The sequence below is a fragment of the Varroa destructor genome, unplaced genomic scaffold, assembly GCF_002443255.2.
Source record: "Varroa destructor unplaced genomic scaffold, Vdes_3.0 BEIS01000004.1, whole genome shotgun sequence".
Lineage (NCBI taxonomy): Eukaryota > Metazoa > Arthropoda > Arachnida > Mesostigmata > Varroidae > Varroa > Varroa destructor.
Window position 1 is genome coordinate 4,338,541 of NW_019211457.1, and position 19,178 is coordinate 4,357,718.

General features: G+C 39.1%; 1 protein-coding gene and 1 long non-coding RNA gene across 8 annotated transcripts; one reads left to right on the top strand and one right to left on the bottom strand.

Moving 5' to 3' along the window:
* Positions 1–292: 292 nt before the first annotated feature.
* LOC147755754 (uncharacterized) lies at positions 293–8,203 on the bottom strand. The gene is made up of 4 exons (XR_015327571.1): positions 8,063–8,203; positions 4,333–4,400; positions 1,131–1,330; positions 293–715 (listed from the first exon to the last, which is right to left on the bottom strand). It is a non-coding gene; the product is annotated as an uncharacterized LOC147755754 (long non-coding RNA).
* A 212-nt stretch (positions 8,204–8,415) lies between these two features.
* On the top strand, positions 8,416–18,340 carry LOC111250120 (uncharacterized). 7 transcript variants are annotated; one of them, XM_086988884.1, is made up of 8 exons: positions 8,416–8,515; positions 12,022–12,321; positions 12,984–13,151; positions 13,537–13,588; positions 13,928–13,997; positions 15,409–15,633; positions 17,086–17,152; positions 17,762–18,340. In XM_086988884.1, exons 1-8 carry the CDS (start codon positions 8,462–8,464, stop codon positions 17,957–17,959), a joined length of 1,134 nt encoding a protein of 377 aa, XP_086845010.1. In that variant the 5' UTR covers positions 8,416–8,461; the 3' UTR covers positions 17,960–18,340. The 7 variants fall into 7 exon arrangements, with proteins under 7 accessions (XP_086845010.1, XP_022660591.1, XP_022660595.1 ...); XM_022804856.2 differs by lacking the exon at positions 8,416–8,515 and adding an exon at positions 9,149–9,628; XM_022804860.2 differs by lacking the exon at positions 8,416–8,515 and adding an exon at positions 9,149–9,628 and having other exon boundaries at positions 12,984–13,130.
* The last annotated feature ends 838 nt before the right edge of the window (positions 18,341–19,178 follow it).

The following is a 19,178-nucleotide window of genomic DNA, read 5'->3' on the forward strand; positions in this document are numbered from 1 at the left end:
ACGGAAGTTGAATATCGAACTTTAAAGCCGGTCTCAACACTTTAACAGTTTCGACAGCGCAAACCCATATTAGGCGAATTAATTTTTGCGCTTAAAATACATCAACCCAGCATGCTTTAAAAACACCTCATGATATTAATGAAGTGTTTTAAAAGCCCATAAAAAATATGTATATGTTAAGCAATAACTATTTTATAATGCCTTGCCACAAGTGCCTAAATAATTTTAAGCTAAAGAAGTCAAGCCGTACATCTTCATGATGCAACTTCTAATAAATGACACATAAAACTAATTTTTATTATTTAAAATTATTATAGACATAGTCAGACAGAGATTTAATACGCCTAAACCGGAAAACGTATTCGCACCTTATGGAAATGGTCTCCTTCAATTTTGCAGTACGCGACCTTTATGTTGCACTGATCATCGGCGTACAGGCGATAGTCTAACTGGGAAAGATCGCCCACCTTTCGTTTTGCTGCTATGTCTACATATCTTTCAGCTTTAGCCCAGGCCTCGATAATATTTTCGATAACATGCGGTCCTGTCTTCTGCATCCTTATAAACTTTGTAGTAGAATATAGTTTTATCAGTAATTTTGAAGCGATCTAAAGTGGGTGTGACCACCAAACGTATTGGCGACTTCTTGTAGAAGTTCTTCGTCTTTAATAAAGACTGGATTCCACATTGGGGTTGCGCATAATTAATTCTGCATCTGTACGAAACGGTTTCACGAAAAAATCAGGATTACTTATCGAAAAAGCTCGTGAGGTGTAGATAGTCGGAGGTTGTAACGAGTGGAGCACAGCGCGGGCCGTGTGTTCTGAATATTTTATAAAAATTGATGTAACTACACCTAGATCTTTAATTGCGTTCTAAAACTTCAAATATACATCATCTATGCTATATCCTCGCCTTGTATTCTCGAGTCTGCAATGCAAAACGGCGAGCTTTTTTTAATGAAGTAAGTAAGTCTAGATCGAGTGTCACGATCCACCTATCGAAGTCTAGCAGATTTTGCTGCATAATTGACTCTCGTGAACTGTCTGTGTGTCATTGTATTACGCGTATGCCGTCGCCGATAATGACGACGGCACTACGTATACTAGAGAGTTTATTGCAATACGTACCGGAAACGATATAGTGAATGCCTTAAATGCATTCAGACGTTACCCTAGCACTCTCAAAGTATCGACCGTTTACATGAGCCCTGTTATCGAGGAAGGTTTCCTAGCGCAGGAGGAGAAGGTGGATTCTTGTTGTTGTTGTTATTGTTCTTCTTCTTCTTCTTCTTCTCCTTTTTTAATGCGTGACGCGCTAGAATGCAGATCTAAGGTCAAAATATAGCGTCGAAACGTTTAGCCTTATTGCACCTGGTTGCCGCTCGAACTGAATATCCAATAACTAAAATATTATACGTTAGGTCTCACTAAGGTCTTAAGGCAAATACTTTTGGTTTTACATTGAAAATGCACCGACAAAATACATCAGTGCATTTTTCATTTAATATTAGAATTCCAAACACTCAATAACCTGCAGTACATCATCCACCAGGCGGCCACGAAGCCTTCGAAGATCGTCTAACAGCTTTGGAATACCCGCCAACGGTTAACATGATACTGACAATACACTGGCGAGGAACACGGAGCCTGGCAATAAAACAAGTAGAACTCGCTTCACCCGATGGATGTTTTTTATCGATCAAGCATTAAGAAGTTCAAACGATCCGTAGCATACGCTTATAGCTGCTATGTATGCTGCCCACAAATGCTAAGGCCAGGGGTGGGTCTAAAAAAATATGGACATCAGAGGGTGTATGTTGTGAACAGAAGTCTTTTCTGTAGTTTTCTTACTATTTTGTAAATTCGTATAATCGATAGTGAAACTGTAGCTGTTATGTTCCAAGTTGCGTGTTTCCGTTTCAGGTCTCCTCAGATTGTTATTACGGCCAAAATAGGTAAAATGCATGATAGTATCGTTCGATCAATCATAATGCAAAGCCCTAATCAAATTTACCCAATTATACAAGCTCTTTTAGTTTGTAGTGCTCTCTATATTGGCACTTAGTCATCGATGTCTTGAAAACTTAAATCAAGTAACCTTGCTAAGGTCTTTGGTAGCGTTAACGAATTTCGGTCCTAAAATACGGACGTACGACTGCGTAATTGCAGCGAGCCATCCGAAGCGACTTATCTGCTTTGTCTCGAATAATAGAACTAAGTCAGTTTCTCAAGTAGTTAATAAATATTCACTGTATGTGGTTTGTTTAGGCGCAGGTAACGAGAAGCAACGGCTTGTGTGATCAGCTGTTTCGCAACAAGGCTTATTCATAAAATATAAACACTACTCGATGTTATTATATTAGAGAATTTAAAGTTTCAATTTTTCAATATGGCAGTCGTCATACCCGAACGTTTATGGAAAATGCAATGTTTGACTAGAGCTCTAAACTTATTTGTAATAAGGCTTCTTTTAGTTTTCTCTAATGGGGAGACATGTTCAAAAATGAACTAGAAAAAGTGATTGACAAGCATATTAGGAATCGTTGTGCTTCTCCTGGCCAATAATATGCTTCCTGATTAAGTTGGGATCATACAACTTCTATCGGCCGCAGACATTGACACTTCTTTTATAACAGGCAAACTGACAATCTCAAAGGAAGAAATTATCCTGAGATTAACAAGTTTGGCTGGTTACTCAAATAAGCCGGGGCGCTTACGGAATGGGCATTCACTAGGTGCATTGAATTGTATGATACAGGCGTCGAAACGCTGCTATTTAAGCAGAAGCGATATCTTGTTTTCACGACGCGTGCTTCCTTAGGGCGAAAAAAAATACAGGAGGCACTGTTTCGCGTTTAGAACAGCGATTGATTGTAATGATAAATATCTAAGCCATGCATTTACTGTAAGGTAAAAAGTTTTTACGCACTCGTTGTTTTCTACACTGGTAATAGTAGGCGCTATTCATATATTAAATTCGTTTATTGAATTATGTGTGAGCGTGAAAGCGATTTACAATGTGGCTATATGATAAGACGTCCCCGAAGAATTTCATTTAAGGTGCACGCATTAAGAACTGTGCTTACTGTTTAATATACTGACGAGATCGAATAGTGCGGGACTGGAGCTTCGACGCCTACATTATCGCAGAGAATAATCGTCTGTGTACTTATTCCGCTTACCGTATCCATGCCACTAATACCGCTATGCATACATCATCGTAAGACCATATCCACTACCTTCGAAGTCCGTGGGGTCATTCTACTATTAAAGAAGACGCGTTATGCCCAGAAGCCGCACACAACATTCGCTAACAACTGAAATTCTATGTGCTTTTAAACTTTTCGAGCTTATTATTAAATTTAGGTAGAGAAAACCATTTACGAACTCATCGGGAATTCGAATCGATGCCAGAGCACGTCATAAATCAAGCTATCATGTCAGACCATTCTGCTAAACCAAACAATTCTTAGTTAGTTTTGCGTACTATTCGTCAGACAATGATTTGATATTGTTTCGCATGATTTTACCAAACGTAAGATTCGTAACGATGTGCCCTTCGCAGCTTTAATGACGCTCATGACAGGCTTCTAAATGATGTTGCTACGGTGCTCAAGAATGAGGGGGGGGGGGGACTATAGCACTTCTCCTGTCGCAATTTTGTAAGGTCGTATAAATGCGGCGACGCAGCCATGAACTTTAGGGACGATAGCAGACAGATTTATTCGCATCAATGTTCTGATTGGCTATTGTGTCAAAATGCTTCAAAACTTATGACGCAACGACCACTTTCAACCCCAACATCGGATCGGTACAAACATAAAGAATTCAGTCCAGCAGTTGTTGAACGAGACAAACTATAGCATATAGAGGTTGCGCATAAATTTGAGCGACACTTTTCCCACGGGCTTTATCCCGCGCTCACTGGTATTCGAAAATATTTTTCGTGTTTTACGTTCGCTACTCAAGCAATTAGGTATTACTTCAGACGCTTGGCTCCCGTTTCGCAATGAATCGTGTCTACGCAGCCTAGGTTTCCAGGTGGCCCTAAGTTTAGCGGACGATTGCCTGCGGTGCGTAAGAGTGAAAATGCTACACGGAAAAATAGGTTATTTACAGATGTGAACTATAGCTACGGAGTGCGGCACCTAAATTGAGATAAACTTCGGCGGACTGTCTGCCGTAACGAGTGTGCATTCATCCGCCATTCTCGGTCCTAACAGAATGCCCGAGACAAAACAACCAACTTGATATGGTAAAAAACAACCCATCGTATTTGCAATTTGAGTGGAGCTGAGCGTATTTTCCAATCCTTCCACGCTGCCCTTACCAAAACCAAAGACCTGGATTTTTTTTCGAAATCGGTGTTCTACGGTGATGCCAGTTTCCGCGCGGTTTCTGAAAAATACGAAAAAAAAATTATACGGGGCAAACCAAAGGATCGTAAATGGGTTTAAGATTAAAAATTTATCAAAAAGATCGGAAAGTCATTTTTGGCATATGCAAAAATTAGCGGCCGTTTTGGAGAGGAACATAGCAACTGTCAATTGTGTCATTCAGATGTGCTGAAATGACTAACATTTGTTTGAGTTATTTTGTTCTTTTTGTACTTTTTGGCCGTTTCGTGTTTCTGGAACTTTTGGACGTTTCGGCTATTTTGTGCATTTACATTTTCAGAACTTTTGTTTTGCTCGTAGTCTAAAATTTTATTTCGTTGTAGTCCTTTATATGTAGCATCAGTTACTTGTATATATGATTCAAAAAAGGAGTATTGTGAGAATGACTAATTAGTGTTCTAGGTTTTGAGCCGAATTTGTAATTATAGGTTGGTGTCATTGAATAGATATGACGGTCAGGTATGATATTTCTAGCACGTGTAAAAAAAAACTGTTTTTCTACATACAGTCATAAAAAAAAACATATGAATAAGTCCCAATCTATATTCCATATTCTGTACATTCTTGTACTGCTTTTTAGGAAGCTACTAGGCCACAAAAGCTTGTTCAGTAAATAAAAATCTATTCAAACAGCATTCACTGGAATTCTACCGGGCTACAAATATTAAGCGAGCTTTTCGGCTTGCAACAAAAGGGTCATACATTTTCTAAAAATCTTTGGGATCTTGTATCTTCGTATCTATGGACAGTATTGAACACACACATATGGCATATGAAAACATCTATGGATATAATATTGCATAACTGAGGCTTCAAAAGTGCGGTATTTAAATTGGATAAACATATAAACAAAAAACCGCGATACAATTTAAATATGCAGCTTAATGTCCAATGAATTCTGCTTATCTCAAATGCAGCTGAAAAAACAAATCCACAGTTTTTTGAAGCAACTATATTACCATACGAAACAGGATAGCACTTCGCGATACATCATCAAAATAACAATGTGACGCATGTGTTTTTTATTCTTATGACCCTGGAAGGTCTCTAATTCACGCGCTGTACCAGTTCGCACGATATATTCGTATCCCAACAAAAGCGAATTTAAAAAATAAAACATTCTTTTTTATTTATTTAATACCAAAAAGGTTGTATTTTAAAGTAGGCAAGCAGAAATGTATGCCTTGTAAATACCCTGTTTCTTGTTGCTGATGTATTTCAGTTTTTGACAAAGTATTTGATGTAAGCTTGGTATAATTGTAAGTACATCTCAGTAATAGAGCGTCTCATCTTCTCTTTTGAGGGTTAGATGCTTGTGAACCCGACAAACGGCCCCAACTTGGAAAAAAAACTTTAGGGAAAGAAGTCCGAAAGCGTATTTGGACAATCTAGACCATTCTGATAGACCCAATGGAGGATTACATGATCAGAAATTGCTTTATGCGATATATTGTCATTTTACATAATGCGTGATATTCGGAACCACATATCTTCGAGCTTCGTACCATCAGTTTGACACCTGGGACATGACGTCCCAATACGGTTTACAATGGAATGTGTACATTTCATGCCAGCGTGTTTTTAACCTCTCCAGCCCGAGATCCGTCCCAAACAATAGCATGTGGAGTTTTATCATATCAAATATTATAATTTCGTTTATTTACGAAATTCTCATCATGAAAGTAGGTCTTATTACTGATCGATTATTACTCATCGTTCAATTATTATTCAATTGATAAAATTCTTCCATTACGCTTACTTTGGAGATTGGAGCTGTTAAATCAACTGGTATGGAGAGTAAACATGGAGGAAACTGATTTGTATGAATACGCTCTATGGAGCTTCTTCGAACTAAGAATTTTTGAGTGCAACACCAAATAAAAGTATGCGAAACCCTAGTAGTAGAAATGGCTTCAAATTAGCTTTCTGCATTTTTTAAGGCATCCTGTTTAAGTAGCTCTATTAGTAAAGTCTGTTAGTTATCGCTTCGACACTGAATTGGCCTCTGTTTGTAGCAGCCAATTGCATAATATGCTGGATAGTCGATAAAATGCACCTAGATGACGACTGAAAAGCTACTAATTAAATAAGCAAAGTTTACAATATAGTACCACGACAGCAAAGCGTGGTTATTAACCAACAGAGGTAACATTTTTAATTATATTAATTCTGTTACGTGTACGCACTCATGCACGAGCATAGGCGGTCGAATACCGTGACATTTATGACGATATTTTCACCAAATACAGGTAAACATTATTGAGAGACGACAAATTAGTCATCGGTTCGTTCGAGTTTTGCCATCTAGCTTATCTGTGTGTATTGTCTGTTCGAGTGCATGAAATTGCAGGTTATTAATTATGCAAAATATGCATTTATTTGTATACTGTTTAGGGTAATAAAATCACCGGGCGACGCAGTTCGCAATTTATCTTATCCCCCTCCGTAATTTGCTTCACAGAAAATTCTATAATCGTGGTAAGTGTGAAGAAACACTGACATTGTTGAAAAATAAAGAAGCCATTTGAATTTTCGCGCTACTAAAGGAACGTTGTGATCCACGCTTATTTCGGCAAGAAAAGCAAAGCTCTTACATACGCACAAGGTTTTATTATAATTGATGAGATCTCCAAGTTGTACGGTGGGGTCAAGGAAGTATATCTAGCGCTTTGCGATTTTTTCCAAATAAGGCTATGAGCGTGCATTACATCTTGTGTGAGACAACATTAACTGCACAGACGTTCTGCAGATGTTGGAGAACGCCTACGGAAGCCAAGTACCGAGTAAAGCCCAAATAAACAGGTGGTTCAAACGTTTCGAAGGCCGATAAGAGTCCATTGAAGACGATCCTCGTTCTAGAAGGCCCGTGATAGCGATTACGGACGTGAACATGGATAGGGTGAAACAACTTGTGCTTGTAAATCGCCGTTAAATTACCATTAAAGAACTAAAACAAGAGGTAGGTTTTATGGCCCATGTCTATACAAAATAGCCATGTTAAATCATTTTGACCGACCGCTTAGGTGTTAGAAGGCTAATGCCGTTTTATAATAATAAGTAAAAAAAAAATAATAAAGTTTGTGCCGCGTGAATGTGTAGCACATGAAGTTCCATGAAGAACTGTGTCAGTAAAACTTTTTAACGTTCGTAGGAGCGCCCAAATTAACTGACCACATTACGTGGACCAAACATGGCTGCATGGCTGTGATGAAAGAGCCATAGCGCAGTTTTCTACGGATTGGTTCAGAAAGGAACCCAGAAGCAAGTCGCACGATCTAGATTCACAGCGCAAACGTTCATCACTGTTTCCTTCGACCGAAGGAGAGTTATTCATTATAACTTTATGCTGACCAGCTCCACGTCACAAATGAATAATATCAAGAGGTTTAGAGAGATCTACGCGAGGTTTTCCGAAACAAGAGACCAGAACAATAAAACCTTAGTCCTCCATCACGACCATAAACCGCCTCATGTTTTACTACTCGTAAGGCAATTTTGCAAAACGACCCAACTTTTTGCTATACTATATTATCATTATTATGATATAGCTTTCTAATTTACATTCAATACGTTACCAGTACCATTCTTAGAAAACATACGTCGAATCGAATAAATAATTAAAGACAAAACGATCCATTGTTGCAAACCATTGCGCTGACTTACTGTTATGCCTGCGGAATGACTTTTTCGATGAAAACACGGTACGACCTACACAAAATCAATACCGCTTTAGATCCCTTCCGCTAATTCCTCTATTCCGCTCTTCCTTTAAGGATACGTTCGCTTTGCGGATTGTGCGCGTCGTGTGCCAGCTATCAACCAAGTGTTATTACAAGAGAATTCAGTGCGGTTTTGCGTGTGTGTGCGCGCACGCGTTTCCCCCCGCCCCGCCAGATCTCTTTCCGCAGCCAATTAATTGCTTTGAGGATTAGCAGACCGGCGGTCAATTTTCCGTTTATCCACCGTAAACTCACCAATTTATCGGGTGTCTCAATCTTATTGGCCGCTTAGAACGATTCACACGACCTTGGCCGTATTGCAGCTCGTCCAAGACACCCACGTATGTTGTATACTGAAGCGGGCACTTCGGCGTGGCTCTCGGGGAGTGTCAAATTGGTGAGCAGTCCATCAGCAGATACGGCTTTTTACCTATGTTTTTGACAGCAGATGTTTCATAGTGAGCGATTCTGTGCAATTAGAACAACAGCGACGACGACAACAACAGCAACAACAATTTTCATCATATTACCGTGACTAGCAGACAAGTGCAGTCAGTATTTTAGTCAATAGCATTTCAACAAGTTTGGGAAATTATTGAGAGCTTTGGCTGTCGACGTGACTATGGATGTACGTAACTATGAGTTACTGATAAGATCTATACAATTTCCTTGTCATACGGTTTGTAGATTGTGTCGGTAATGGATTGGCGGTGGAAGCAAAAAACGTATGAACTAGATAAAGTATATCTTAATTGGAAATCAAGCAGCTGGCTGAACCCTAACAACAAGTCATTCATCTAGAGGAATCGGTATTTCTGTTTGTCCTTACCGAAAGCTCCTTTGGGGCATCCTGGATAAGGCTCTTTTGTGCACGCTGTGTGGTAGTTACTGTGTCATTTGGATTTTCCTTGTGCAATTTTGTCTATAGTTATGTGTAAAGCCCATAACTGAATTGTATGTGCGGTACTGCCTGTATTTCACTTGTACAGAGAGTTAATCTCCAGTGAATCGACGCTCGCTCCAGTAAACCATGCTGGGGGTTCTAATCCGTGGTCTACCAAAGTCCCCCCTCGAGGCTCGTCATGTTGACCTCCTTGAACCTCCTATGAATGTCCTCTGCCAACTGTGTTCTAGCCTCGTGCCTATACTCTTTGAACTCAGCTGCGGTCACCTCGTCTGCAAATGGTGCTGTCAGAGCAGCTCTGGCATGCCTCGATTTTTCGAGTGTCCCCTTGACAACAAAGAACTTACATTTAACGGGAACGGAACGTCATTTCGCACTAGAGCGGTGCGCACCGAATTGGCAGTTCTTATGAGCTGTCGGGCCGCATGTTTGAACAGGACGCATGGCTGCAGTATGCAGGGTACCCTGCAAGAGATTGTTGACCATTTGGACGGGTGCGATTTTGATAGAATCGAATGCCGACGCTGTCACCGACATCTACCTCGAATCGACCTAGCTACGCATATCAACGAACAGTGCCGAAGTGCCAGCTTTCTTCCATCCATGGTACGTGCCTGACATAGATTCGGTTCGCGCGAGAAGATGAAACAGTTAGTAACATATTACTTGAATGGAATGGTTTTTTTTTTTTTTTTTTCTGTAAGGATTCTTGAAGCTCTAGAAACGGGCCTACTTTACGTCCGATTGGGTACGGTAATACAATAGGTTTCCTGCCTAGAATAGAAGAACCCCCCATTGCACTCTGTAATCTCGTATCGGATGAATTTTAGCTAGTTTTTCGTGATATAAACAGCTGAGCAGTAGAGTAGCAACTGTTTCAAAGACGACTAACTTTTAAAAGGAAAAGCGTTTTTGTCTAAAGTTGTTCGTATGTTGTAGGTGATACATAGCTAATCTATACTGTGTTATAGCCCATTTCAGTGTAAGCTGTTTGTATGCAAACTATAAGCCTAAAACAATTTCGATTTATCCCGTAAAGCACTTGGGACGGAGCTAAAATACGATATAGAATAATTCACAGCAATTTTTTAAGTTCGCGGAGCAAGTTAATAGTCATTTAAGGTTGTTTTCATTATGTTCGACATTGACCTATGGAAAATCGTCAGACAGGTAGCTCGTAACTTTGTGCTTTGCTTGTATTCGGTCTACTGACCAAATTTCATTCGTTGATTAGATACGCTTATATATGCGCGAACCAGAAAATCTTTGTAATAAGACACATATTTTTTCAGAAAAACAGTTGTAAGAGCTATATGATCGACTACACTTTGTTTGTCTCTCGTATTTCATAAACAATACGTTCATACGGTAGACTTATGTATATCAAATCAATTCAGCTGTTCATAGTGCTGGGTATTCATACCTTTTATATACGTACTATGATGAGTTTCTATTTCCATTATTTCTGTTGAACTAAGCTCCTATTATTCGGCACTTTCCTGTTGTTATTTGAATTTTCATTACGCAATGACTCGTTACGCAGTATCCATCTATGATAGATAAAGCGTTCAACGGATATTAACACTTGTTCGAATCTGTTAGTTGCTAATCCAGGATCAGGACTTACACGCGTGAACCTGTAGCTGAAATGCCCACCAGCGAAATCGACTATAAACGTTATAAACCTGCAAGGGAGAATTATCAGGTTGATCTTAGCCATCTCTATCGCATGCCTATCTGATAAATTGACAACTTTAGCTATATATAGCTAACAACACGCTTGACATTTGGCGCCGTCACTATCCATATTGTGTTTAGCATTTTATTACTAGTCACCGTCCACACCCTTGGTAAGACCAATCACCAAGTGCGATGAACGCGTCATAAGCCGTTACCAAAATAAAACAAACACTAGCCACTACTTCAGTGAAAACCTATGAGTGCCACTCGATCTGCCCGAATAACCGAAACGCTCATGAATTCTGTCGACAGTGATTTTTCTCTGCATTCTCTACAGGGAAGTAATATATTCTTTTACTCTCCATAGATGTATTCATGGAGATTTATAGGACCACGTTCGTCACTGTCAACTTTTCATCCGATGCGACCTAATCGAGATGTAAGCGTTCCATAACGTCGGCAATGAGCTTATGGTGTTTTTTCCTCTGGTGTGTTTAGCCGGCATTCGCCGCATTAAAAGGCCGTTTCCGCATACGTTTGCGATTAAAGGAGGCGAGATTAGGTTGCATTGATTTTGTCTGGACGATTAACCATGTTAGGAAGCCTGCTGGGAGGCCCACGTCACTGGGACATGGTCTATGAGCGATTACGATCAATAGGACATCTACCAATCTTCAGTTTTTTTTTCTAAATAGCAGTAAAAATTAGCTAAGCACGTAAGCAAGTTTGCAAGACTATCATCTACACGAAACGATAATGTCAGCCCCATATAAAATTCTTTACGTACATGTAAAATGCATACATATACTGGGCTATATGCATCACCGAACCTATTTTCCAATAGCGACAAACAATGTCAATAAAATCCTTGTCAGTCAGTAGTCGATGATCAACAGGGAATGGCTGGTCAGTGTTCTTTAGATACAGCTAAACAGTGGGTTAGGCAAGTGGTCTTTATGGGGCGACATCACCCTGTGCACTTGCACGAAAACGTGCGCACGAAGAAAACTCAGCCAGTAGGAGACAAAGCAGTCACTGTTGCCGGACACACCACAGTAAATAAATTGTCTGAATCTTAGGTCATATACTGGCGTAAGGTCTTGCTTTAGGCAGGCCCCATAATACAAAACGAATCGTACGCCTGATTTCGAACCCAGACCGTTTCGTCCCGCCGTGTTCCTGAGTTTACTAGGCGAACAGATCGCTACTATACCATGTTATGAAGACAAAGCAGGGTTTGCCGAACATAGCCTCCTGACTAACCCGTTACACACGGCCTAATAATCTTGAAGCCTTGCTATGTTTCCGTTTCTGTCCAGGTATGTCTAGAGAGCGCTGACCTCTGGCGTCTTGGCTTGTCCCTGCAGGATGCGGTTGCTGAAGCGACGGAGAAGCAGTTGGCAATGCACTTGGCTTTCCTGGAGGAGACGGTTGAGCAGATTGCCCATAATTGTGCACCTGCCGCTAGTGGCAGAGGGAATGGCACACGGCCATATTCTACAGGTGGTTCCGTGCGTGGAGGCCGAATTGGGCGATTTGGAACACTGACTCTACCACGCTCCACTGAGAGCTCATCGGAACGGGCGCATCCTGCCGGCGCACTCGAAATGGTGCCTGAAGTTAGGTGTTTCGAAAGTCGGCCAGCTGAAAAAAATTGCATAATTATTTAGTAGCGCAAAAAAATGAGGACTGATATTAGATTGTACCAAACATATGTCAGTGCCTTCTTTGCTAATGATGATAATTAGTATTCGTATGATTGTTATTTTTATTGTTATTATTATTATTATCATTATTATTACTACTACTAGCACTACGTAAAAATTTCATGAGCTCCACACAGTCTTCTTTATCGTCAACGGCAGGCAACAAAATAACAATTTAAAAGGTATATAAGTTTTAAAAAAGGTTTAAAGAAAAATTAAGAAGTATAGTAATTCTGGAAATGCAAACCCCACTCATGCGCCTACGGACATCGAACCGCAGACATTCTGATTCCCAATCCCCACGACTACCCATAGGGTACTTCACACCTCAGGATTAGCCATAAATCGGGACTTTTACGGGAGAGCATACTATATAACTGTTTTAAAATGCAGAAACGTTTCTACCCAAGATACAGGGTGCAAAATTATACAAATAAATAATATTGTATACACAAAAATACTTTTCACTTCGGATGCATTTGGCCATGTACCATGGACGGACCTAATTACGAGCCAAGTCTGCCTCTAAAAATAAAAAGTATTTTAATTCCGTGTTCTATTACGATACACTTCAGTGTCGCTTCAATCGTCATGTCTCTGCTTCGCCATTTCGACACTGCTCGGAACCTCCACTCGCGATGAGGATTCAATCACGGCGATCTCAGCCTGATCTGCCAAATCTACAGAATTCTGAAATGCAAATGCAACTCAACGGTATCCAGGTGCTGATTAGTCTGAAGGAAGTACGTCGAGTTATCGTACTTGACGTAAAAATACGGTCGTTCGACTAATACGAAAAAATGCATATTAATGAATATAAAAAAATCGAGGGGAAGAAGCCTCCACCTCCCCGAATTTGCAAAAAGCGCAGATTATTTTCGCAGCTTAAGCTAAATGATTTATCTGCAGCTTTTATTAGTCGTTAATATCAGCGAACAATGCTTTTGAATTTGACAAGAGTAAATTTCAAACGTGATTTAATTTCCTTTTGTATGATGTTTAAAACGCATTGGCGAGTAGATGATCGCATCAATATGATGATTATTATTACTTGATAAAATGCAAAAGGGGTGCCGTTTGTCCGATGCAGGCTGTACAATCAACTCTATGGGTATCTTCGTTTTGCAGGATGTCCTGGCGTCGCTAGCAGTCACGCTGCGCGAAACCCAGAATTCGGTTGGTATGTAATACTTAAAGAGTATGTACATGCCTAGTGTCAAAAGCCTGCTTAAGCAATTATCTAACTCAGTTTTAATGAACTCTGTCGGTGGATGCTCTGTTTGCGTTCCATGTCTAATTATCGTCATATATTTATATCTGCTGGTCACTTCTGCTGCTTCATGTCACGTCTACAAACTTTGCCCTATGTCATGCACATGTGTGAGAAAAGAATTTTTCAAAAACATTATTCTTTTGGTTGGTATAAAATTATCTTTATTATAAAAAAAAAAAAAAAAAAAATATATATATATATATATATATATATATATATAACCTTAGTTATTTTTATCTATTTCAGCCGGCCTAAATATAAAGCGTTCATTCTGGAATATCGTCCGATTTTCGCAGATTAAAACGAATCTCGAAAGGTACTTCTTTCGCCTTAACGTTCAGAGCACATCTTTTTTATTCTATTGTTTTTTTTAGAAATACATACGTTCACGTCGTAGGGAACCGAAATATTTGCGCTAACGACATAGCTTCGCGGCAACAATTCGCAAGGTCGTTCAACCTTAAGTAATCTGTACAAGATATAGATTGTCCTGAGCACCTTAACTACCTAGCTAACAAAGATGTGAGAAACAGACCTTCCCAGTCCGCTTTTTCCGCCGTGTTTTACAGCCTTATTGTGGTCAACCACTATAAATAACTTCTGTCACAATAGAGATTCGGTTAACATTACATCATTACCATGTATTTCTCTCTGCTGAAGTCACCGAAATCCCAACATGGCTAATTTGGTTATTCAGCTTATCTGCCGACCAGAGCGAATGATTATTATTTTGACACGGAAAAGTGTCATCGGTTGTAATCCCAGCCGCAGACTTCGACCGGTATTAGTTAATCCCATTGGAGCGATGGTTAACTTTTTATGACTTCAGTCAATTGCCCCCTTGCGCATAGCTTTTTTAACATGGCAAAACTAGCGTGATTACAAGGTATATAGAGTATGCCAAAGGATATTCAGGCATTGATCATTCTAATTGATAATAACGCTTTGTATCCGTTCGCACGAGCCATGTGAGTTTACATTTGTAAAATCCAGTCCGTATTTTTTTAGCGCAGAGAAATTATGGTAATTAGTAGTTTTGAAGAATCATTTCACATAACCGTTAGTGACACGCGCGATACGCTGAAGTTTGTGATCCTTTCTTATTTTATAATTAGGACTTTTAAATTTATTGAATTCAGCTTAAACACAAGAGATGGATGTCCTGAGATTAATGAGCTTATTTTAAATAATTCAGTTACCTGCGTATGAGTAACCTACAAGCAAGTAAACCTACCTAGCAAGGTTTTGCTATCAAATCAGCCTGCAAGAGTAGTCAATCGTTCCTTTGTACGAGGCCAAATACCTTATTAGAATACACAATATGGTGCTTTCTTTAACAAACACAGAAAAAATGAGGATTCACAGGCGTCACCTATGACTTTCATTGATTTACTTTCTTTTGCTTTCCCTTGCTATTTTCTTCCTTTACTTTCTAGTTCGCCAATTAATGGTAGTAGCTGAGTTCTCTTCAATTGGTTCTATTTTGATTAATATTTGGGCCTCGTCATAAGAAGAATTCAAGGGAGGCAAAACAATCTCGGTTGCAGATTACCGGTTTGAGGCTTTAGTTCATCAGAGGTAGTGCGTGATCGTAGAGAAAATCGCTCGGTACCGAGCGATCGGCTTAACAAGTGTGAAATCTAATGTCTAGTTAGAACCTGCTACCTGTGGTGATTCCATTAGTAAAGTGTTTGTCCTGTTTCCTGTCGTATCATTATGTTGACTAGATGTACGAATGATCATTTTGGGCTGACCATCCCCAATAAGGTATTCCGTCTTTCACATTCCGGCCATCCCGCAATTCTCCACGCTCAATTCGAGCGAAACGTTAGCGACAAACAGTTTTGGTTAGCCATGCGCATTGCTTTCCGGGCCGATTCCCGAGTCAACATGAACCTGGAATGGCCGTACAGAGGGGAAATAGCGCTTATGATCGTACATCCCGAAGACAGGTAACTGAGATACATTCGGCTTTTCTTACATTCATTTCTTTATAGCCGATAAATACGTGTCAAGCATTCTATTGGGTTGTTGAAAAGAAACTTGGTCATTTTAGAGTCGTATAGCTCAGGTCATACCAGTCGCATCGTATCGGACAGCAATAGATGCGCTAACACCATTGCAATGGCTGTCATTGGATTTGAATATTGTGAGAACAAGCGAACTAACATTGCTATACTTTACAACCTTAGCACGATTAAAGCACAAGTACAAATAACAATTTTCTACTATCTATTGTTAATATGCGCTATGGATCGGAAAAAGGTATAGAGATGCTTTTGTCATTTTCGTTCTAGAAATTTCCACGTAAAACCTGTTTTTTGTAGCAATCGACAAATTACGAAGAAAGGCTCGCAGAAGTCCTGCGAAAGTTGAGCAAGACTGACACGTGGGTAACTATGAGATATTCAGGGAAGTAAGCACCCACCGCAAAACACGTTTAAACCAAACTAGGCTAGAAAAAGAAAAGCTTGATTGGGTGCCACATGAACTGACGAAGGATAGTTTACTCGAACGTACTTTACGAAACCCAACAATAAAATCAAGTCATATCTAACGAGGTTGATCACCGATAATAAAGAGTGGATCACATGTGAATCTTATATACAACGATATTCAATGACTTGTTGTTCCATGGCAAAACGATCGATTGTCACCTCTACTGACAACAAGCACCAACAAACTGCTGAAAAAAAAAAGTTATTGAGAAACTAGTAAATAGAAGTATGCGTCATCTCTTATGATGGCAACGTCAGAAAACGTACATTTTAAATTGGCCGGAAAAGTTGAGGAAGTTCCTTTGCGAATGATGAGATTCACGGGACAATGTTCAGACACGTAAGTGGCGGACATGGTCCAGGTGCATTCGTTGATGCAGCTGAACTTCTCTCCTGCACTGAGAAATACATTAACAAATGGATACCGCTTTATTTGCTTGAAGCTACTTTTTTTTTTATTTAAAAAAATAATAATTTATTGCCCACATACTAAATTTGCGTTCCAGTTTGAATAGCTTTCAAAATCTTCAAAGCTATAGATTATTTCTAAAATGTTAAGGGTACCAATTGCAAGGAAAGCAGTGTGAAAAGCGCATTTACTTTAATAGGATAACTTTCGGACTTCTTTCTGTATAAAATAAAAAAAAAGGTTTGTCTCGAAAACAATGGCATTTGTTTACGTCTGAGTAACCAATAGACAGGTCATCTTCTCATACTTCCCTCACTAAACCTAACCGTTTGTAAAATAAAAGTAAAAATTTAAATAATCATTCTCTATAATAACGTTGTTCCGATCCAGAACGGAGTACGAGAAGGCGCTCTTACTACAAATAAAAATATATTTATTTAGCTTTAGTCGTCAATGCATTAATCAATTTCTTATTCAATTCATATAATTTTTTTCAGTTTGCTTAGTAAGCAACATGTGCTCGACGCGTTGCGCAGCCGTCATCCAAATTTTTATTTGAGACCTGTAAGTTCTTCCATCTAATATTTACTTCTGTTCATTTAATAAAAACACACACACACACACACATTCAAGAACAGATCGTTTTCAATTAAACTCATAAGGAAACTCATATGAGTGAATTTTAGATAGTTCCAGAGTGAACGAGGCACACCGAAGGACACCTTCCTCACGTTTGCAAGGCTTAACCTACCTTTGCATCGCCTTTTCGGTCGTGGTAAACCACCTGTAACAGTGTAACTGCCGATCGGCGTTGGTCAACATATTTCTGATATAATCGAACCTAAAATAGAATTACAAGACATCTAGTGAACCAATCCACATATCGTAGCGTGTGTGTATCAGTCTGTACGCTATACATAAGTAATATTGCCTTTTAGGGCAATATCGTCACTGCGAGTGGCGAGTTCTGCCGAGAAAAACATAACAATACCACCATACAAATGCCTAGACAAATCACTATCTGACGCTAACGATCCTAACGAAAAGAAAACCATAGAATAACTTAATATTTTGTGATGTTCATGAAGTATACAGCAGGGGTTAACTACTTGAATTAATTTTCATCTCGGATGTTGTAACTGGTCGTCATCGGTTCTTTTTTCTGCAACATAGGCGGGAAATCGAGGTTGTGAGGAACCACAAAGCCTTGGCGGCCGGGTCGTCTCTCTTCAGGACCTCATAGCGGAGGGTTTTGTCGCTGCGGACGATTCCATCACACTCGCAGTCGTCACATCTGAACGAATAACAACACCGTTTTCCCAATCATCCCGCTTGCGTCAGTTTAACGGTTACCTTTCAAACGAATTCTGACGATAGGATAATCCGTGAAAGTATGGGGACGTAACGCTTCAATCATTCGTTATGGCCACAGATAAAGTTTGGAGCCACTCTTTAATGTTTCCTTCTTGTGTGCTCTATTTATTGAAATTTTGAAGGGCAAATATCTGTTACAGGGATGAAGAGCTCCTCGACAGGAACTTAAACACTTCTGACCCCAATTAATTTCCATAGCTTAACCAGTTTAGTTCAGTTAATAATAAAATAAATCAATAGATGTGATCTTGTTAATACCCAAAAATTATAAATTATAGCAAAAACCATCATAGAGAAACAGCAATCATTTAGTCTGAAATAATGTTACGTAAACTTAGCCTCGTAATAAATCATAATAAAGTGAAAACAGGATTTAAATAGTTTTTTCTTTTGTTATTATCAGTATGTGTCTCAATATCGTAATGATTTCGAGTCTCGGTAGTTGGAGCGTCGTTGAAGTACTAAGTTAGAAATCGTCGATCTTGAAACACGTGCAGGCCTATAATAAGTCTGACAGAAAATTAGAGTTATTTGCTTATTTTGTGCAGTTTATTTACTACCTATAATAGATTTGGACCAATATAAGCAGACTTTTTTCGGTTGCAGGCAGCTAGCTAAACATTCATTTGTGCCAAAAGCAATGTTGGTTGTATTTGACAGCGATATACATATATATATATATATATATATATATATATATATATATTTTGTTTGCTAAATTGTACATAGTAAATGAGAAAAATTAAGAAATAATTACAACAATAAAAGCATAATATCGAAATCCTTGGTTATTTTCCGTTATTGATCTCTTAAAACCGTGGTGGTACATTAACAGAGGACTTTGACAGGTAACCCCCTATGTAATACACGATGCATGGTATGGCACGAATTTTTATGTATGCAACAGTAATTATATAACGAACATAAACAGTCATGGATTACAGGAAATCAAGTTCATTTAAAACAAAGAAACGGGGACAGTTTTTGTCTTTGAAGCTAACAATTAGACGTCGTTCTCAACACATGAAATACATACGAGAAATATTGTAAGTTGTTCTCAGCGTAAACTTAGGTCATAACAGGGCTCGATCTTTGCAGATATTAAGCTTGTGCTAGCTAATTCATTGTATTATTTTCAACACAAACTTCTGCAAACTACCTAGTTTCCTGATGTTTATTACTTTTTGTCTGAATTAGGAATGTATTTCTTTTGAAA